Here is a 23,388-nt window from a genome sequence, read left to right on the forward strand (position 1 = left end):
ATTAAAGCTCGCCGAGGAGTATGGAATATCAAACTGTGCGAGATATAGTAAAACAAAAAAAGAAGTTGGAGGTGTTCACAAGAGATTATAATGCATGTCCTTCCAAACGAAAATATCATCAACGAATATTTTGATTCAGATTTAGAAAAGCAAAAAGACCTAGATCATTTAAGGGGACTGAAATAAAAAATCTTCCTGATGATAATTATAACCAAAAAGGAGCATGGATGTATAGAAAAATCTTCGATGATTTGTTCAAAACTAAATGGAGTCCTGAAGTGAGAGTTTTTTTTAAATAAAGGTTGTCACAGAAAGCAGTATTGATAATATATAGTGATTCTTCTCATCCAAATGACGGATATAGTAAACATAAATGACGGTATTATGGCACAAGTCTAATTCAACTTATTCAATGCAATAAGTCTAATTAGAAATCTAATTGTAAAAATAGAAACGATACCAAAAATTGATATTTTGGATTACTTTGTCTCTTACTCCCCAGCATTTGCGTGGATAATCGAGAGTACACTGTACGTATTTTATGTGAATGAACCTATGCCCCTACCACGTGACCTTTTTATTTACATATGTACATGTGAATTTTTTTCCATTAGTTATAAGCACGTCTTTGTACCAAAATATATCGCTGAAATAGTGTATGTACTTGATTTTCTTTTCATTTCATTTCATAGTCAATCCAAAACTATTTTAAAACATGACACGAGATTTTCTTTGAGTAAACGCCAACGAGGTCTTCGAACCGCTGGAAATTTTGTGTTGTTGTTCGCTTTCAGTAGCACGAAACATTTCTAGAGAGATAAAATGCAAAAAACAAGGTTATACAAATTTCGAATTGATAAAGTGAGTTGGACTCCAATTAACCATTTCGTCATATGTATTTATAAATAAAATGTTATGATCTGAATAAACACACCAGAGCGTTTGATTCCCGACTACAAACGTGTGACCTAAAAAGCAGTTTCATTCATAGTGTTTTCTTTTGTGATCGAATTCAACTGTTGTAATTCGTGTGTTTACCATTCGGTCAAATTGTTTACAGTGATGTAATTAAAACCGTAACACTTTATCGATCCGTCTTGAATAGGACTTTTTTTTACGGGTTTCATTTCATGTCAATATACACAGTGTAGTAGTAACATTAATGCGATTAATCACGTCTGTCAAACGTCACATAATCCAAATATCGCTTTACGTTTACACTTAAATGCATAATTAATTAAAAAGTGTCGACTTTTCAAAACATACGCAAGCTTATTGCTATTCTCATTCTAGTGACCCATATTCTGAATCAATCGAGTCAGCGCGTTCTATTTGATAAGAACCATTCATTCCATTGTTACATCAGAAAATCCGATAAAAGCCCTTACAAGAGCATATCGACCCACTCGGTCACCAACCTCTGATGGAAAAATTCTATTTAGAAATACAGCAAACTTTCACAATTGGGGAGTAAGTGCAAAGGACCCGCGTGTGACCATAAACCACTGTACATATATGTATAGTAGTAATTGGTAAAAACATTTACCATTTTCCGGTATATCTTGTTTGTGTTTGTTTTACTAAACGTGAAGGTCACATTATGTCGAGAATTTTGTTTATAACATAATGGATTTCCTACGCTCTCGCAACAATGGGTCGTTTCCAATGTCGAAATGATGCAACTGGTTTAGCGGCAAATTGGAAGGAATATTAATTTCGCATTATACATATACATATATGGTATATGTATGCATAAAAGCGCAGCAATCGTACACAGCACGTGATTTTTTAGATAGTTTTGCACATGTAAAAAAACGCTAGCACGCCTGATTTATGCTATAGCAATCCAGACCAAAATCACCCCCGCCGGAGAGTTTTCGTTGATATTTTATCCTTGTATTGACATAGATTTGACAGTTATCGATAATGGTGATTACCATATTTGAAGAAATGTAGGAGGAACTTGTCGAAATAATAAAATCGAATGAATTAATAATGACACAAGACACGCCTATTCACAGCTGGAGTAAATCTAGGAATTCCGTGCCGTACGATTATGTATGTCAAGGTTTTAACTGTTCTATTTTTGCATTTTCAGATATCTTGGATCACCGCGAAGGGCCTATACTGACGTTTTGATCACCGAGTCAGCAATACCGGACCTTTTATTTTTATGAATACGTTTTAAAAATGACTCGTTGCATTGTTGCAGCGACGACTTCGCCAACTTTTGCCTGTATTTTGTGATTTTAATCGCCTTGAGTGTTGTTCGCACATTTTCTCTATGTATTATGTATGTATAACCTAGGCTCACGTTCGCTTGGATTGTTTATTTAAATTGTTTACCGTTTTTTTATTGCGCTTAGACATGATCTTCGTGGGTACAAGTATGTACGTGTGGTTTTATTAAGTTTTGCTTATGCGCAGTGGCATAATAGGAAAATCGGAATAGTCATTTGCAATAATGTTCAGATGCCATTAGATAACATTTTACATAGATTCAGTGCTTTTGAAGAACTGAATTAGTTGATCTCTCAATAAAAAAAGTCTCACAACAAGTTCAACTCCAATAAATATTAGTGTTGCTAACTTTAATATTAGTCCTTAGATCCGATGTCCAATTACGTCACTGATATTAATTTTTCGCGTGCCAGCGTTTCTCAGACTTCTCAATCAAGCATAAAGACTCATTACCAGAGATCGGCGTTGGATGGATGCTTTTCAAATAACAATAGACCGGTCCATTAGTGTCCAAAGCAAGAGATCAAAAAAGCATGGTTTTTCTAAGAAATTGACAATAGTGAACCAATTTTGAAAGCGAAAAGCGTCTATCGAACGCCGATATTTGCTCATTACATCGAATATAGGAATATTACATATGGCTTGCATTTTTTGAGAAGGATGCAACGATATTAATTCATCTTTGGGAAGCGCTGTCATCGGAAGATAAGTGTAAAGTTTGGTTTCACAAAATATTTGCAAATAAAGTCGGCGTTTTTTCAATCATCGTCTTATACATAAAATATTATTATTATTATACAAACATACTTGTATTTTAGCGAAAAATGTTTATAAATTATGTATACATGATATTATTATATACTCGAGTGATATGTGATTTTTTCTAAATACATTCTAAATACATTTATTTGTAAATTTAAAATGTACTTACATATATATAAATAAAGATGTCGTAGATGAAAATGGTCATTTACAATATTTGAACATATTGCATGTATTGTAAGATATGTATGGTATATTTATTTGTATTCTGAACGATTGTAAGCATTGTATCAATAAATAATAAAATTAATTTTAAATATAAATTTTACCTTGGTTTTATTTTATGTATATTAAAAATGTGTAATCGTTTTGTGTGTACATATTAAAGCATAGGAAATAAAGTAAAAATGATCGACATAATAATATAGAATTTATTATAATCGTGATAGAACATGTTATTGAGTTAATAATAATTCACAATGATTGGACAAGGATAATTTATCACTCGCCTTATCAACATATCAGTCGTTTTAATATATTGTAAGGGTTTTTTTTTAGGTTTTATTGAATGATGTCAGGTAATCGCTATATGTGCTATACAATTTGGGTGATTATATTGTATTAACCAACTGGATATTCGTTAACATACTGCAAAATTTCGGGTTAAAACATCAACAGAATTGATTTTATTATTATTTATTCAAAGGACTTGTACACAATGGGATATTTTAAAATGCAAAGTCGAATATTTCGAAAAGAGATTATAAACACTGATGCAATTCGTTCGCCTACTGAAGAGTGATCGTCAACCGTTGATAGCATCCACCAAACCTATGTATAGGTATATACATATGTATGTACGTATGTCCATATGTACATACATACACTAACGATCAGTTAAAATTTGTTGTTATCAAATTTCAACGCTTAAATATTTATGTCTTTTGTCCTAAATATGTTTGATACTATCATAAGGATAAGATAGGGGAGATAGCAGTCCTACGTATTATACATAAATGTTAGACTTTGAAAAAATATATTTTGCTGATTTTTTCTGATAAATAAATTTTTCAGATAAATTTAACTGGCAATTAAGATTAAATTTTATATGATGCGGCTCATTCTAAGTAATCTTAAAGTATAAATATTCTAAGTATAAATATGTATTCGTATGGACCAGGGCCGGGACGAGAAATTTTGTAAAAATAAAAAAAGGAAAAATTCACGCCCTTGTATTATTTTTTTTTTTTTTTTCTTTTTTATTTTTTTTTTTTATAGTTTTTATTTTTATTTTCAATAAGTTTGATATTGAGCAAAAATAAGATATAAAGGAGGACCAAATCTTAATTTAATGGGAGGGGGGGCGGGGGGGGTGATAGATGATTTATGACTAAAGGGCGGCTAGTCGTAGTTGGCTTTGCAAATAACAATAGACCGTTTTATTAGTGTATGCAAAGAGCAAAAAAGCATGGTTTTTTCTAATAAATTAACAATTGTGTCAAAATAATCCATGGACCACCGAAGACTACTGATGAAAAAAATTATTATTATAGTTATTTTTAAAATGTTAATCATATGTAAAACATTTTTTTAAGATAGGAATATCAGAAATAAAACATTATCCTTATCCAATCTGCTCAGTAAAGAAAGCATGCGCTGCAGGCGAATAATTTTTCGGGTGTTTCAAAAAGCCTGGTGTAGAATATTTATCTTATTTATATACATTCACGAACATACATATCGACTCGGAGTCGCAAATATCAACGTCTGACCAGCAGCACTACAGATTATACTCGGAATAAATTATTTTCAATGGAGGTCAACCCACGGGATCCAACCGGGCAACTTTTCTGTGGTTAGCATTACCGCAACCATCGAGCTATGCTGCTGGCTGAACTCAATGGGGTTTTTCATATCAATCATCACAGATTTATTTGAACAAATAATGCATATTCTCTACAAAAAACCGAGATTCTTAGAGCTACAACAAAAAATAGCAAGAATAAATAATTCACAACCAGAAGATTTGGACCGCATGCAAAAAACTTTTAAAGGACTTCTTGTAATTTTCGTTATGAGAATGAAATTCATAAACTTAAACTTAAACATAAACTAATTTCAAATGTCCTTTTTTACCCGTTCAATTTTTAAATTTTTAAAGTCATGGACTTTACCAATTTGGCGCCCTTTCCATCGTTCGCCCGAGGCAAGTGCCTCGCTCGCCTTACCTTCGTATCGACCCTGGTATGGACTATGCATACAACAACATTAATCACAAACCCGTCATTGGAACGTAATATTGCATTTAATTATTATAATAATGGTTCAATTAGAAACACAATAGAGGATCTCACGAGTCTCTCTGTAAGTTTCACAAGATTTATTCGTATGCGTCTACATAATAGCGTACTGTTTAACAATAACAAGTACAACTTAAGGATGATCGACAAGTCATTCAAATTATTTACAGTTGCATCGAGATTTGATTTAACTTTAATAACCCGCAATTAAATATATTCGAACTCCAAAAGAAATACGTTTTGCTCAGTACTATTATTTATAATGCCAAATATTAGCAATAGTTGGAAACAGCTGCCAGGGAACAAAGTGAGGATATTGTCTCACTTCCTAATAAGCGGCTCGCGCCATCCTGCTGCTCATGATTAAGATTCCTGTAGCTAGGTCAAGTGGGAAACGGACTAATGTCCTTTGTTTAGTTCAGGGCACCTTCTTGTCACGTCAAGAACCTCGTGCCCCTGAGTTATAAAATAGTTCTTTCAGAGAATACAATATTAATTACAACAGTGCAATTTTCAAAAAGACATTCGTTAGTTTTTTACCCCATCTTGTGTGCTATAATACGGTTGTTTGTTCAGAAGATTTTAAGGTCTTCCCCTTTAACCCAGGAGACTGACCTTTCTTATCGTTTTTTTTTTTTTACTAAACGCTGTGTAGCTTCAAATCGCCAGTCGTTGAAAGTGGCGTTCGACGTACACTTCGTCGTAACAAATTGCTATGTGCTAACTCGAAAATTTAAAACATGAAGTACTTTATCGTGCTGTTTTGTTTGTACGGATTGTCCGAAGCCGCGTGTACTAGAAAACCATCACCGAACGTAACCAGATTCCCAAAATCTCCCGGAGACAATGGATTCAAGATCATCATCAACGGAGACCCGGAACGATATACTCCAGGAACATTCTACACAGGTACCTCTCCATTCGAATTCTTGGTTAGAATTTTATTTGCCAACTCATCAATAACAAATTGCGTCGCCCTCTTTAGTTACTCTGGTCGGTTCTAGAACGCACAATCGTCTTCAACAATTCACTCGATTTTCATTGGGTGCTGAGCCCAGAGATCCCAGAACACAATCGAACCCTTTGACCCACGGTCAATTTCAACTCTTTGCTGATACCATCTCGACGTTCGACGAAGAGTGCGTCAATGTGATTAAAGAAGCTGATGACCTGCCCAAGACCGAAGTACAAGTCATGTGGAAAGCACCAAAATCTGGTTCTGGATGCGTTGTAATCAAGCAAGTATTAGATACATCATATAATAAGTTTGGCTGGCGTGGCAGTGTATAATTTTACACTAAATGTTTGTTTGAAATAAATGTATGTTTAATATTTATATGCGTCTTTGAGTGTCTGTGGTCGCCTAGTCCACATTTTGACTAGATCCATCGAGGAAAACATTGAATAAATCAAATCAATGGTGTGTTGAATTGAATGACGCACATCGTTAGCCTTTCGTGTGAATCGAATAGAACAGATGCAACACTATAGAAATTAACCAAATTCATAACGTAAATTTAGCTCAACAACGCTAATGACGAATTTCAACAAAAAAAAAAAGCATAATTTTTCAGCCATAACGTTACCAATCGAACCGTTTCGTCCTTGAATTTTATCAAATTGTATTTTGAACCTTAACCACGTTCGATTTCAGGGCTATGGTATTTGAAAATCAACGAAACTGGTACGCTGAAGACGGCCAACTTACGAGACAAATTTGCGAACAAACTAGCAGGGATTCTCAAAGTGTAAAGAGCGAGTGTTGTTCTTGCGATGAAGCTAAATACAGCGTAAGGGCGTTCTACATTGTACATACATATTTCTTCATTATCCAAACGAACTTTAACCTTGATTTTTTACCGTGTGAAATTACAGATGGTGTTCGAGGGGTTGTGGTCAAACGTTACTCACCCCAAAGACTTTCCGTTTTCTTTGTGGTTGACGCACTTCTCTGACGTCATCGGTGCTTCGCACGAAAAAAACTTTTCATTTTGGGGCGAAGGACAGATCGCTTCTGATGGATTCAGGTTAATTTGCCCACTAGCTTACTTATTCTAAAAATACTTTGGTGTTTTATAAAAAAGTAAAATCGATTTTTAGGAGTTTAGCTGAATGGGGATCGGTCAGACTGATGGAGCAAGAGTTAACCCAGCAGAGCAAATATTTAAAAACCATCTTCAAAGCAGCTGGATTATGGTATCCACGTGTGAACACAAATACAACAAGCAATTTCAAAGTCGACCGTAGAAGACACCTAGTGTCTTTAGCTTCGATGTTAGGTAAGAATTACTTTGGAACTCGATTCTGAGTAAAGAAAATAATTAAAATACTTGACGTCGCAACTTTTAGGACCAACTCCAGACTGGGTCGTGGGTGTGAGTGGGTTAAATCTTTGCTTGAAAGATTGCACATGGGTTGAAGATTTAACGATTGATCTGTATCCGTGGGACGCTGGAACCGATAGCGGAATTACATACATGGTAAATTATTAATTACTCAATACTATTTAATTTAAAACAAAGATAAATCAATTTAAATTCAAATTTTAGTCGCCGAATACTGAAACGAAACCTAAAGAGAAGATGTTCCGCATTACGACAAAATATCCTGAAGATCCCAGAGCACCGTTTTACGATCCAAACAAAGACGAGATGAATCCACTGGCTAGATTGTATTTAAGGAGAGAAAGTATTACACGTAAAAACTGCGACGAAGAATTCTTACAAGAGCTGACTTTAGAAGTGGCCGAAAACGCCGAAGACACGTCTAGACGTAAGTAAATCGGAAAAATCAATAAAAGTTGCACCGTAAAAAGCAAGGAGTACGTCATTTACATTGATTTTCTCTGTTTTACTCTGTTTATTTTCAGCTGAATGTGGCGTGACTGAATATGGTCCCTGGAGTCCCTGTTCGGTAACATGCGGCAAAGGACTAAGGATGAGGAACAGAGAGTACACGATGCCACCGCAGAAAGTTCAAATGTTCGGATGCAACAGGCAGTTGGTCTCTAAAGAGATGTGTGTAGCCAGCATTCCCGAGTGCGAGTGAGTGAAACAATGTAGTTTTCTTTCGATTCTATTGCCATAAATTGAGCTGGCGTGCAAAATTGAGAAATTAACGACCCCATCGTGATTAACGTCCCTTGACCACGTAAAGGCCAGGCTTCGCCAATGCGGTCTCGCAAAAACTTGCCGTGTTTCAAGTGACCTGGAATGATGCTTGAAAGGAGAACCACGGCGATTGCAACTATGGAGGCCAAGGACGAACTCATTTCATACAATAATTTGATGTTACGGAAATTAACAATGAAAATTGTCGATATTATAAAACTCTTGAATGAACAGCATAATAATATTTTCGTAACTATATACATACATATGTATGTATACTTCAAAACAAATTTGTTCAATTACCTTAAGCGAAAATTCATAAACGTAATCGTGTAAATTAAAAACAATAAATTTCAATTAAATAATTGCGTCGACGTTAATTGATAATTTCATTGTATATACGGGTTAATCAGATTTCAACACGACACATTGCGTGAAATGTCAATTTGAAATGTTAACACAACAATTCAGTTTTTATGCAACAGTTACATTTACATACATATGTGCATGTAAAATATTCGAAAAGGTTCAGCTTAGGTGTACCGCGACACACAGTTAAGCATACTCTGGCTGAATCATACATATGTATGTATGTACATACGAAGTTAAATTTGATTACTACCGTTTCATTCAATTCAAAATTTAGATGATTTTATGAACAGGATGTTCGTAACGCTATTGTGTATTTATGCAGTAATAATAATTGACTCTTGCATTCCTATGTCACATAAAGTAAGCCTCAGCGAAAGGAAGCGACTAATTCATCCAATTAAAGGGTGGTTAATTGTCATAATTCCAGAGGTTTCAAAACCTTTCAAATATAATCAAATTTAAGGCAGTAAATAACAACGAGATTTATGTCAACATTTGTAAATAAAGTAAAAACGTACTAGAATCGCACAATCGTTAAACCAATACTCGTAAAATAAAATATTGATTTTGAACGTGTCATAAATATTTCGTTGATATGCCCTGTGATAAGATGAAGTTAATATCTAAAGCATAATAAAATATGTATGTTGGTACAAAAATAAAACGGAATTCAAAAACATATTTCATATAATTTCCCGACAGTCAGTGACATCTATGCTTAATACGAAAAATGTATTGGAAAAATTTCGAGAAAATTTTCCGTTCGATTTGAAATGGAATTATTGTAATTCATTCGTTTATTTTCCTGTTATTTGTTAGCACGTACATACATACATAGTTGCACGATTTCCTCCAAATAATCTAATCAATCGTGAAAATCAGTTAATTTCCGGTTTATCTATTTATTTTGATGAATGTTTCAAACACCATTTTCATTTCTAGAATGCTTCAAATACTATTTTCAGAATTCAAAACAGTTGATGTTTTTCGTTCAAATTGTAAGCAGCCGATGAGTATCGGCATAAAATATTGTATTGAAATACTTACCAGCGAGTAAAATGTAAACTTTTATTTTCACTGATGGTTTTATCTTTGTACACGAGGCTTTTTGTTGGGTGAAAACGGGGTCAACGACAATAAAAGTGCTTTTGCGAAGCCGACGTGAATTTTTAACCGCTCTTAACAATAAGCACGATGAATTATTAACGTTATTGTGGAGAAATATCGGAAAAAGCATAATTAATCAGAGAAAATTGAATTGAAGGGTTAAAGACAATTGTGTAGTACCCACATATCAGTGGAAATCTGTGTTTTTATCTCACAGCTTTACTTACGTACGTGTGGGCGAGAATGATACAAGGCAACTATGTGAATTCATACTGAGTCCCCCTGATTCCACCTTGCCCATACACAAATAAAGCTGTGTGACAAAAACAGAGTGATTTCCACGGTACGCCACTGGTACATATGTTTGTATATATGTACATTTCATTCAGTCATTGAACAAAATTGTACCGTTTATTACATTTTATTCCAATAGAGGTGAAGAAACCGCCGACCAAGATCAAGAATTGGAACCAAGTCCTGAAGAAAGTGGAATTTGTGCTACTGGTGATTGGGGATCATGGTCGGAATGTTCAGCAACTTGTGGAGTAGGCTTCAACATGAGAACGAGACACTTTTTGAATCACATGGGAAGAAAAAAATGCTCTCAAGTCAACACTGGTTAGTGATTTTATTACAGCGCACGTACTGCGAGGATATTTTGATCGAATGGAATCTGCCATCCCTTAATAGTATCAAATTCTGCAAGAGATGTAAAATTCAAAGGAGTAATCGTGAAAACTATTTATTAATAACGGTAAACGAACTATTTTGCAAATTGCGATCGCGCACACGACAATTGTTGTCACGAAAATCGTTAGTATGATGGTTTGCGTGGATGGAATTTTTGGTTACCAGATGTTCCGTGATCGAAATTTTAGTGACGTGTGCGAGATCGCTTTGTGCGGAATAATCTCCGAACCATAAAAAAACAAAAAACGAATCATTTCCTTCATATTTCTCTGATCAGCACTGGTGTTTCATGAACAAAAACAGATTCTTCTTCGTAATTTTCTATTCCGAGAAATACATATATTGAATATCCAGCTTCGTATTTTCACTTAATAAGTAATAAATCAAACTTAAAGAGCATTAAATCAAAACACTGTACAGCATAATTGTGATGTAATATCCAATGGTAGATTGTTATATAATATATATGTACTAAATATCTATAATATCTTATTTATTTAAATTTTTCAGTTGAAAAGCAGAAGTGCATGATGCCAGAATGCCGGCAGGAAGACTTAGAAATACCCGACCCTTCCTGTCCGGTGACACCTTGGAGCGATTGGTCGCAATGTAGCACATCCTGCGGGGCAGGAATGCGTCTCAGAATGAGAATGCTACTGACATCCCCGGAAATGAAAGACGAATGCAATCAAAAGGTAGAACTGGTCCAACAGGCTCCCTGCAGCGAAAGGCCCGACTGTACGCTAGACATGGCAACTGCTAAACGTTCGTATAGCTAAACTACGCCTTATATACGAAATAATGTAGATTTGAAATATCATGCAATTATTGTTAACAGAGGTATGCATGGAACCTGTCGATTTGGGATTGTGCAGAGGATCGTATCAACGCTGGGCTTTCAGTACTGAAAAAGGCATGTGCATTCCCTTCACGTACAACGGTTGCAAGGGAAATAGAAACAACTTCATGACAGAACAAGATTGCACAAACACATGCAGTATTGTCAGAGGTATTATATTATACATGAAATATAATATGTATGTATGCATGTGGGAAATGAAGAAGTCATTTCACACGTAGGGAAAATTTAACAGTATATAATAACACTACATATGTATGTATATGTATAATTAAATTAGGGTGACCGTATTTAACAGTACTTAAAACGCTCCGCAAAAAAATTATCCCCCCCTCCCCTTAAAAAACTGGGTTCGTATAAAAATTTATAATTTTCCCCTCGAATAACCATATATATTGTCAAGGAATTATATATTTTTTTCAGAACATACAATTCTTGTGTACATATGTACATGAAAGTAACATAACTACAAGTTTTGTAAAATAACTACAAGTTTTTGCAAAGAGATATACTCGGTTTCTTTTAATTGCAAAAATTATGTGCAACTGAAAATTTTGATTTCTTCAAATTTCATTTCTTCTTTTGTTGAGTAATACAATTTTTCCCAGAACGTACATTTACATATTTAAAAGAAGAAAATGAAACAAGATAAAAGATTAAATATAATATGGAATGGAATTAAAAACAATATCAATAAAAAAAATTATTTTGTGCTGCAATGGAAAAGCAAAACGGGACAAATCAAACAATTTTACGAAAACGACGGGACAAACGCAAAGCACTTAAAAACGGTACTGTCTTGGCCAAAACGGGACGTAGGGCACCCTATATATATAATACTTAATACGGTTCAATGAATGAGTATATCGATTGTCAAAGGAAACCTTGGTAGTGTTGACATTTTCGATTTCGTTTTATTGCATCAAACCCGATCATGTTTCGTTACAAAGCTTAGATGACTCGCAAGTATTCCTTTTTGTTTTTTTTTGTTTTATTAAAAAATAGCGAATTGAGTAAACGATAAAAACGTAGTAAGTAGCAACAGTAGGCCATTTATAATACGATTGTGTAAGTACATAATAAAAATTGTATTACCCTGAAGTTTATTTTAGTTTTGATTTTCGTCCATACCTGAAACAATAAAACAAATCATTAATATCAATATAAATATTTTCAAAATAAAATTAATATTAATTCAAAGTTGAGCATCGCTTAATCATAAGTAAAAGGTCCACTATAAATAAATACGATTATGTTGGAATCCACTTTATTCCCTGTTTGCCACAGAGTGTTCACGATATTTCGATAAATTGACAATAATTATCATTGCTTCGAAAGAACACGAAAGTGTAATTGGGTACAATTTGACAATCTTCAAACAAAGAAATAAAACAAATCAGTCACGCAATGTTATGATTGAATAAAATTAAAGTAAAAAAGTATGTAATTAATGTTTTTTTTATTACAGTTGGAATTTTAAAAAGATTGTTTTTTAGTGCAATTATTTCATTCGCATTCAATTCTCGCTATTGCCAACTAAATTGGCACTGATAGTCGTCTCACTTAACACCGATTTAAACTAACAATTACGCTCTACGAGAACAGCAATAAAGTCAAATCAATATTGATATAAATATTTTAACTAATGCATCCTATTTTTTTTTTACAACTTTTTCAACAAAAATTACGAGAATTCAAAATCACAATAATAATTATTTTAACTTAAATTGGTCTGACATATCAAGGTAAAAATAATAGCCTCTATCATCCATGATAAATAGCTCATTTATGAAAATTAAACACATACCACAGAAAGTGATACGAAATTTTATGTAAATGTCTACGTGTAAAAATTGCTAGTGTTTATTTAAGATTCACGTCAAACTTCAACATAAAATTAATCAATTTTAAACCAATAAACTATATTAGAAATTGAACTTGGAGTCTTAGAATTCCGTATACCATCTAACGTTAATTGAAATAAAAATAGACGCTTTTATGGGCGTTATAAAAATCATTAAATTACATATTTAATTAATTTTAAACTACACATATTAGAACTTGAACTTAGAGCTTCAGATTTCAGACTTGGATACGCGTATACCCCACTACCTTACATTAATTAAAATTTAAAAAAAAATAGACACTTTTATGGGCGTTACAAAAATTCTATCTATATTATTAGGAAAGGCGCGGCCCTTACATGTACTTATGTAGATACATCTATCGCTACATATTTTTTGACACGTGAACGAATTAACGTGACAAAACTCGCAATATGCGACAAAGTCACGATAACTCGCTATATATAATCAATGAAAACCGTGACACGAGCATAAATAGACTGCCTTTGTTAACGCAAACGATATACACAGTGTATTTTTAAATTTTGCATAGATGCGCTTTTGGGAGGCGGGGATTCGAGACCTCAGGGCTTTGCAAGTCCTCTGGTGGCCGCAATAACACCCGAAAGAAGTGGAAATGGTGCTCGTCAAGATTGCATGTTCACAGAATGGAGTGACTGGTCACCGTGTAGCGTAAGCTGTGGACAAGGATACGCTGAGAGAACCAGAATGATCAAAGTTAGTCTACTCTGTGTTTGACTATTTTTTTTTTATTATATCTACATATTATATTTCCAACATTGTTTATTTTATATATGAACATATGGCGCGGTACACAGTTATTGTAAGTCCATTTTTGAATTTATAGCGAATTTTAAGTTTGTAGATGCTGGACCAATTCAGATTTTTCCTTTCCAGGTAATTTATGTATACCACATAAATTACCCTGAAAGGAAAAGCCTGAATTATTCCAGCATCTACAAAATTAAAATTCGATACAAATTCAAAAATGGACATACAATATCTGTGCACCAAGCCATCGATATGTACATATGTACATATGTACTTGAATGAAACAATTTTCGTTTTAGGTTGAAGCCCAAAATGGCGGAATACCTTGTCCGAGAAAGTTAAATAAAAGGAAAAGGTGCTACTCCACCAACTGTTAATTCATCACACGAGGAAAGTGTACAAAATATAGTTTCACAATTTATAGCTTTCATTCCACCAAATCATTGACTTGCCCGTAACAGGGAAAAGCAAACTTTATTGCGGTCGATATATTGTTTGTATGTAATTACATATGTAGACATTAGAAAGCTTGATAGACCGTCCATCAATCGAAAAGGCGACGATTTCATATATAAAATATTTTATTCAGAATCAGTTTCATATTGTATATGTTACAGTCAAAGTATATTACAAGTTGTAATATATTTTATGTGGCCTGTTGGATATATAATATTCGAATACAAATTAATTATGGTGCTTGCTAGTAATTATGCATTAGCTTTGGCAGCTCAGATTTTTTACATAGATACATAGTGCTTTAGAATTCAACAATGCGTTAATATTACTTACTACATATTACGAATTATGGAAAACAGTTATTAGGATCGTATTAAGGTAGCCCTAAAAATGTGTCCTTCCGACTCAAATTACTTAAGTCAAGTGACGTTTTCATCAAAAATACTGTGAATAAAATACAACAAAATCATATTGAAAGCCCAGGTTCTGTAAATTATATTCCAAAAATAGATGAAAGAAATGGAATACAACGAAGAAAGGAATGCATATTTACTGATTCTGACCAGTCAGATTGTAAGTTCATTGCGTCATAAGAAATAACTACATGAGATAAATGCAATATATTTTAACTAGTCAAAATATATTACAACTGGCAATACACTTTGACTATAACATATATGTACATATAATAATATACTGAATTTGCTGAATTTTTTTTTATAAATCTCTAACATGCGTCAACCTCAAAATATCCTATTTCTATTGATCGGAACATCTTACTAGCTAACCAAAAGGAGTAGCCAATTTTTCTCCCTGTTACAATCAGCCGTGAAATGAAATATAATCCTAGCCTTCTCGATTTATAGGCGCTATAGTGAAATGTTAAATGATATAAAATGTTCTCAATATTTTTTTATAATATTTTAATAAATAAATTAAAACCAAGAACTGTAAAATATTTTGTATACACATATGTATGTACATAGATAAAACCACCGCCACAAACGGTAACTCTTTACAGGTGCAAGTGCGAGCATATCCTTTTATGAATTTGTTTTCACATATATTTTCATTTCAGTTTATTCTTGAAATGGAATATGATGATGAAATATATAAAATAAACTTGTATGCGTCACGGAAGGATGCACTAGTAATGATCTGTAAAGTATTAGAAGACTAATGAAACTAAGTCAGATAAAGTACCTAAAATTTACATAGAGTCGTTCTAATACAATAATTCAAAATATTATTATAAATGAAAATATCATTCAAAAATCCAAAATTTAACTTCATTGAAAGCCAATACCATATGAGAACGGCAGTTAAACTTCATGGCCTACTTAAAATTAATGAAATTACTTATTTAAAAGAGAACAAGGCGTTCCAGTAGCGAACATTACAAATATTACAATAAAATTAATCCAAAATTTTATTTAATTAATTTAATTTGAATATTTAAATTTAAATTCAAACTCATAGAAAAACACATTCTATGTCGCTAATACACATACATTTAATACAATACATAATTTGAATTAAAATATTTTACCACCAAGCACCTACACCTATGTACATATGTATGTATGTATGTACCTATACCACTTTAGAATATTTCCAAACCATTATAAAAAGCAAAAATTTCGTTGATTTAATCATGAGAGGCATATAAATATTATGCACTAGTTGAATTTATTACCAATTTCGACATGGGCATTTTTATTACACAATCTACACAGATTGATTTATCATTTCGAATTACGTACATGATTAAGTACGAATGCATGATACATTGAAGGTTGAAATTAATTAAAACAATACAAAGTATTAGTACGACCAATTTGCAGAAATATTTTACAGTATTTTTATATTGCAAGTAGGTTTATAATACAATAGATATACCATTCGCAGATTGATAGAACCAGTCGTATCGTGTGGTCAAAGGGTGCGGTGGACCGATCGATTTGTTGCCAAGATGACCTCAAACAAAATATAACGATTCGATAAGCAAACCTAAAGGAAGTGCCACGTTCTGCATATAAAAATGTGTAGCAACATAAAATAATACATAACTGTAAAATCTCATTGAATATATATCTAACTCCTGCACAGAGTAAATGACGTACAAATCGGCAACATACGGTAGTACATATGTACTAAATATTGAGTTTTAAAATTACTCTAGATCTAAATGCATACTAAACATATTGCGCAAAAACGCAGTTATAAAATATAAACGTCTTTATAGGCAATACACATATTACTGTAACTGAATCGCATAGATATAACAATTACGAAACTTGACTATCAGTTTCATGAAGCATTGAAGTTTTATAAAAAATAAAAATCAAAGTAAATTTCATATCAAAGTTATTCAATTTTATATAATTAAAATATATTATACTTAGTCATCATATAGAAAATGCCTGAAATATGATTCATAGCTCATATATGTAGCTCACTCACCTGTTTGTTTCGTTAAAATAAATCAAAGGTCGACTTTTGCGTTATTACGACCACGCACAACTGAATATTCTCTTACTAGCTATTTCAAAACTTTACACGTGCACAAATACCAAAATATTTCAAATTCGTAAGATACGTGCTATTTTTATTTACATATATGTACATATATATCAGTATTCAACGTGGTTGCCTGTTCTTTGAATATGAGAACTAATTACTATCATTCAATCTCCCTGAAGTAAGAAAGGTTACCGCTCATTAATATTTGAAAACATTATGTATAAGAGACGTACGAAATTATGATGGGAATGAATTTGGGAGAATGTAAGCCGTTTATAAATGAAAAATGCCAAAGAAAAAGATCTTCGAATCAATGTGTTTTGCCAATGATGACGTATGGCTGTGAAACTTGGATATTGAAAGCCAAGAAGTATTAAACGCTGGACGAGGAGAGATGACATGGGATACTTGGGTGAGAAGTATGACGAGGGTAGTGGATATAGTGAAGAGAGTGAAATGGCAATGGGTGGATCATGTAGCTAGAAGAATGCATGAAAGATGGCCAAAAGAAGTGCTAGAATGGTACCCGCGAGAATGTAAACGGGAGAAAAGAAGGCTGCGAAGTACATAGATGGGTAGAAAAATGCGTGGTGTGAGATGGGTGAGAATTGTACAAAATACAGACAATTGGAAGTGTTGTAGAAACCTTCATTCAGCAGTGAATGATGAATGGCTAAAAAATGATAATGATGTACCAGTGACGTGCCGTGAAATTCTACCTGTTTTTGTCGCACAGACTTATTTACGTGTGCGCGAGCAGGATACAAGGGGACTAGGTGATGTCATACCGAGTCCCTTTGTATCCTGCTCGCTCACGCGTGAGTAAGACTGTGCGACAAAAACAGGGAGATTTTCATCGCATGCCACCAATATGTATGTACATATTTCACCCAAACACAACTCGAATTATTAAAAATTAAAGTTAACAAGGAGAGCAAGCACACTAAAAAAATAAAGATATCCGTTCATTTTTAAAAACCATGTAGTAAACATGTAGTTAAGATAGTAATATAATACACTCTTTCGAGAAACATAAATCTTCGAAGAAACAGAAAAAGCAGACAATCTTTTGATGAGATAAACGGGAAGTGACCGGGTCATCGGGAAGGAAGCAAAATAGGTCAATATTACTAAGAAAAAGACGTACGTACACATGTATGTATGTTCTAGTTATTAAGTAACGTGCATTGTTGTCATCCATTGAGTTTTCTGAATCCATTTTTTTTAAATCAAAAAGTTTTTTAGAAACCTCTAGGCCTTTATAAATACCTACCGAGAGGCAATTTTCCATTTAAATGCATGAATGAAAAGAAATTCCAGGGTTACATGAACTATCTATAATACATGTGTAATTGTGTGCATACTATACATATCTATGTTGTAGTTCCGAGAAAGTTACATGACAAAACGATAAATATTTTAATAGCTGGAAAATTCATGATTTTAAATATTTTATACAAACCGCTATATTATATTATTAAGTTTGCGTATATAATAGTATTACATGGACTTTTTTATTTTAAAACTACATACATATATGTATGTATGTATGTATTTATATATGGCTTGACAGTAAAGTTGATATTTCTAAAACTTTGTGGCATCTATGTACATTCATACTCGACTTAACGGCTTAACGGCTGAATGAATGTAGACAGATATCAAAAACGGGTTTTGAGAGGATAGGATCATTTTATACGACCACATTGAGTGAATTCACTTTGTAATAAAATAAAAATATGTTGAATTGTAATAAAAACCAAACATAAGAGCTGGTCATTATTGAATTCTGATAAGTGCAACACATTTCAAACATTTCCAATGGGTTTTTTGAAGATTTTTGGCACGCGTAAAATTATATTTTAAGCAACTACATAATACATACATAATTCATTCATTCTTATTGGTATTTCAACAATTTCAATTGTTAATTTTAACTCTGAGATTCAAATTGTATAGGTGTTTGCCGGTTGGTGAACAACAACAACAACCATAATCACTTGTGCACGACCACAAGCCAGAGTGAGTTCGGCGTACTGATCTAACCTTGGCCTGAGCTTAAACACCACACATATTCAGGTAGATCCACGTATCTCAGCGCACACGTTTTACTGCTAATGATCGTGTTTGTTTCGCAAGCTCGACTTAATATGTAAATATTATAAAAGAGAACTTGCATACAAAACCAAGGAGATTTGAAAACCGTAAACGCAAAGTTGTATTCAAACGCGAAGGATATGCAATCATGCACGATCAACGAAAGTCGTCGATTTACGACGAATTAAACCGAAGCTAGACAAAGTGATGGAACTTTAATTAGTGAAATTGAATTTAAAGGTCAGGACACAATGTACGAGATCGTACGATGATAGTTATAGCTTTTCGCACGCCTCGTGTGAAAGCACTTTCTTCAATTAATTCAATATTTCAGGTGGAACTCTGGTGATTCGAATCATTCAAACAATCACTTTCATTAAAATATCTAACCTAAAACATATAATTTAAAATCTTTAAAATTATATTGAATGAAAAAAATATATATGCAGTTTGAATGTTATGTTGCAACGATTTTTCATAAACCTTGTATCAATTAAATTATTGAAAATTCCATGGAAACCTCCTCTTAAATATTATAGGACATTGCCTTGGAATGCATTTATCACTCGGCCTTCATAAAACAGCTCTTTCTGTTCATAAAGAGGTCAAACACTCATCGACAAAATCGTGTAAGTAAAGTAAGGAATAATTTGACTGGTTTTCCTAATTAGAAAGTTTCCATTGAAACGATTTTAAAACATCATGTATGTAGAATGTCGCAATCTGTAACGTCAAATGATACAAAGCCAACAAACAATAGGAGATACACAATATAAATCCCACATATGTACCTACTAGCATTTTGCAATAGAAAATACACAACTCAAACATTGCTTAAGCTTGATTGTGCTATTCTTAGACATTTAATTTCAAAAGCAATAACACATTTTTACAATGTAGATACATGTATATACATATTGCGAGCCATAATACGATACATTGTACGAGAATCACAGTCAATTCAATATTAAAATCATTTCAAGTGCAAACATGCATCAAATAAACAAATTAGCAACATGTCTACAATAAGACCGACTTCACATCATGTACCATTTGTACATAAATATTATAGAAATTCTAACATATGTACATACATAATTGTGACATAAGATCACTGGGTGCTGGAGCCATCACGGTCTAGTGAACGAGCCCAATGTCATCGAGAGTCAGTTGGGACACAGTCGAGACACCATGATTGACCCTGATTAACCCAACATGCGGGTCTAGTGTTGGCATATCACCATAATGACTATATCGAAGACAGTTCTCAAGAGCAGTGTATATGATATTGAATAAATTATCTCCTGGAAAATATAGATATAAATTTGAGCAATTGACCCTATTGAACCTAGCAAATACATGGTCAAGGTTCCTTCGAGCAAAATTTATAATCAAATGTCTAGTGATGTCAGCGGTTGCTTGTATCTACTAGAATGGTAAACAAAGTTTTGTCCAACGGATTGGAATAGGAAGAGTGATATTTCAAAATGTCAGATGTGTTCCAATGGAGGAGTTCTGACGCCTTTTGAGTGTTTGTATTATAGATATGCACATAAAAGCAACAAGGCTTCGAAAATTCTGAAGGTGACCATTTAGCTCATTTTGAGCATTTGTGTTGGTGTGATCGTTAAACATTTGAAGGCAATAAGTGAGTGTGCATTTGTAAAGAAGACGCAGGCCGTCAAGAAAATCAGAATTTCCGGTTGAAAACCTTATATTTTTTTTTAAGAAACAGAATAGCTACGAAGGAAATTTTAATTTTAAAAGAAACAAATAAAAAATCGGAATACTAAAATAATAATTTATAGAAAATAAAAAGCACGAAAGTTTAAAATATGGATTAAATTACGACAAAAAAGAGTAAAAATAAGAGTGCATGAAGTTCTAGTAAATAAAAACTCATAAATAGATTACAAATTATTGTAACGTACGTAGATTCAAACGTACTATAAATGTTGTTTCCTATACGTATAAACCCTGTTAAATAGATTAGTAGAAACGCATTCGTGAGATATAACACTATGCATATGTACATAAGTATATATTAATGTGTGGTATATGTATGTATTTTGAAATGATACGCATGAATACATATAAAATGAGAAATATATATAATATCAAAGAAAATGTTATTGCAAATTCTAGCATCGACATAATATGTTCAAAATCAGTAAAACTTGGTAATAAATTCGCACATCACCAAGTGGTTAATATTAAAAGATTTAGGTTTCAGAGCTTGTTTTGCCCTTTTGCACCTATGAAAAGATATCGCAAGATAATGCATATCTTAGAGTTCAAAGAACATAATTTTTTCTAACGCATTACATTCTCCAATGTTTGAAACGACATAAACTTCGTTAACATCATACAAAACTTTAAGCAAATGAATCATAACTGTTTACATAAACAACACATTAATTGGTCTACTTAGAACTGAGGTCAGGAAATCATCTCAAATCTGTATTTATGCGATAAGACCCCGAACCAGTACTGTCTATTTTTACAAGCTTTTTATCAACTCTGCATTTTGAACTTTCGGAGGGGGAGAATGTGGGTGCACTTATCGCTATCTTCATTTATTGTTCAATGGCGATGATTGATGATGGTGACTGAATAAAAATGGCGTTTTTGCATGGCGCCTAAATGGGGGCATTACGTGACAAGTATTTCGGTATTTACACAATCGCCATACCCGCGACTTTCAGCGAAAATTATGTCCTAATTTAGAATAACCTTTGAATTGTGAATTAACCTTAAGGTTGACTGACACGTATAATATGTTAATCCATTTAAATTATTATGTATCAAAAACCTCATCGTTTTTCCCATTTATATTGTATATAATACAATATAATTGTTTACTTCGGTTCGTTCATGAACATACTAGTTTGTTCATACACGACCTACGAGTTTTAAGTGCTTAGAGTCAAAATTTTAAAATAGACTCACCATACATTGCCTGAAACTTGCTGTCAAAACATTTGGGCCAAGTATTTAAAAGGGAAATCCTATATATACCACATTAAAACGTTGTTATAATTCCGGTTCCCGTTAATATTAGAAATATTGCAATCCAAAGTAAGTATGTATGTACATATGTATTTAAATAGAGGTTGGGACAAACGATTGTAAGTACTTAAACTTATGCCTAATAGTTTATACATGAACGAACTAGTCCTTTTTTTAAATTTTTTATTTTGTGTATAACACTATAACTGGCCAGATTGGTTCGTGTATTAACAAATTATTATGTTCACGAATGGACGAAATGTATGTACACTTGGACTGTAACATGCGTATGTATACGTAAAAAACTAAAATTTTTACAAGGCTCTTCTCTATTTCACTTCGCTCATTGGTATGACAACATATTTACATTATATCCCACATTCTTTCGATCGTTTTGAAACTTTGCCATTTTGCGCAGTTTGGTCAACAATTGATATTCAAATCAATTCAGCCAATATGATGGTGAAAAATAATCGTAATAGACACGTTTGAAAGTGTTACAATTTGACCATCTTGACATCTTATGGTAAATAGCCTTGTATATTTTCCTTTCCGCCATCCTCTCGTTTTGTCAGATTTTTTTCTATTTAAAAAAGCAAAGTTCATATATGTAAATATGCACGTAATATTAAGGGGTGACCGTGAAAACGTCGACAGTGAAAAAGTCGAAAATATTTTATCATGCATACATATGAAAAACGGTTAGTATATATATATATGTATATATATATATATATATATATATATATATATATATATATATATATATATATATATATATATATATATATATATATATATATATATATATATATATATATATCAGTGGCATGCGGTAAAAGTCTCTCTCCCCCCGTCGTACATCCTCACTTAATTTCACTTAAAAGATATATAATTTCACCGCATGCCACTCATATATATATATATATATATATATATATATATATATATATATATATATATATATATATATATATATGAGTGGCATGCGGTGAAATTATATATCTATATAACACTATAACTGGCCAGATTGGTTCGTGTATTAACAAATTATTATGTTCACGAATGGACGAAATGTATGTACACTTGGACTGTAACATGCGTATGTATACGTAAAAAACTAAAATTTTTACAAGGCTCTTCTCTATTTCACTTCGCTCATTGGTATGACAACATATTTACATTATATCCCACATTCTTTCGATCGTTTTGAAACTTTGCCATTT

General features: G+C 32.8%; 3 protein-coding genes across 6 annotated transcripts in view; 2 read left to right on the forward strand and 1 right to left on the reverse strand.

Moving 5' to 3' along the window:
* LOC143913730 (uncharacterized protein KIAA0930 homolog) overlaps positions 1–3,317 on the forward strand; it is a 38,673-nt gene extending 35,356 nt beyond the window's left edge. Inside the window, exon 8 of the mRNA XM_077433701.1 lies at positions 2,099–3,317. Within this exon, the coding sequence (XP_077289827.1) occupies positions 2,099–2,139 (41 nt within the window). The 3' untranslated portion in view covers positions 2,140–3,317. The remainder of the gene's footprint in view (positions 1–2,098) is intronic.
* LOC143913729 (phosphatidylcholine:ceramide cholinephosphotransferase 2-like) overlaps positions 1–23,388 on the reverse strand; it is a 79,073-nt gene that overhangs the window by 41,183 nt on the left and 14,502 nt on the right. The gene's annotated exons all lie outside the window — the stretch shown is intronic.
* On the forward strand, positions 4,304–15,952 carry fat-spondin (extracellular matrix protein f-spondin). 3 transcript variants are annotated; one of them, XM_077433691.1, is made up of 13 exons: positions 4,304–6,212; positions 6,289–6,541; positions 6,958–7,093; positions 7,179–7,330; positions 7,404–7,582; positions 7,653–7,783; positions 7,853–8,075; positions 8,173–8,347; positions 10,326–10,510; positions 11,093–11,347; positions 11,421–11,591; positions 13,839–14,023; positions 14,377–15,485. In XM_077433691.1, the coding sequence occupies exons 1-13, from the start codon at positions 6,044–6,046 to the stop codon at positions 14,452–14,454; spliced, it is 2,292 nt and encodes a 763-aa protein (XP_077289817.1). In that variant the 5' UTR covers positions 4,304–6,043; the 3' UTR covers positions 14,455–15,485. The 3 variants fall into 3 exon arrangements, 1 of the variants encoding a protein (XP_077289817.1); XR_013260762.1 differs by lacking the exons at positions 13,839–14,023; positions 14,377–15,485 and adding an exon at positions 15,833–15,952 and having other exon boundaries at positions 11,421–11,738; XR_013260761.1 differs by lacking the exons at positions 13,839–14,023; positions 14,377–15,485 and adding an exon at positions 15,856–15,952 and having other exon boundaries at positions 11,421–11,738.

Source organism: Arctopsyche grandis, chromosome 6, assembly GCF_051622035.1.
Source record: "Arctopsyche grandis isolate Sample6627 chromosome 6, ASM5162203v2, whole genome shotgun sequence".
In the NCBI taxonomy this organism is placed as follows: domain Eukaryota; kingdom Metazoa; phylum Arthropoda; class Insecta; order Trichoptera; family Hydropsychidae; genus Arctopsyche; species Arctopsyche grandis.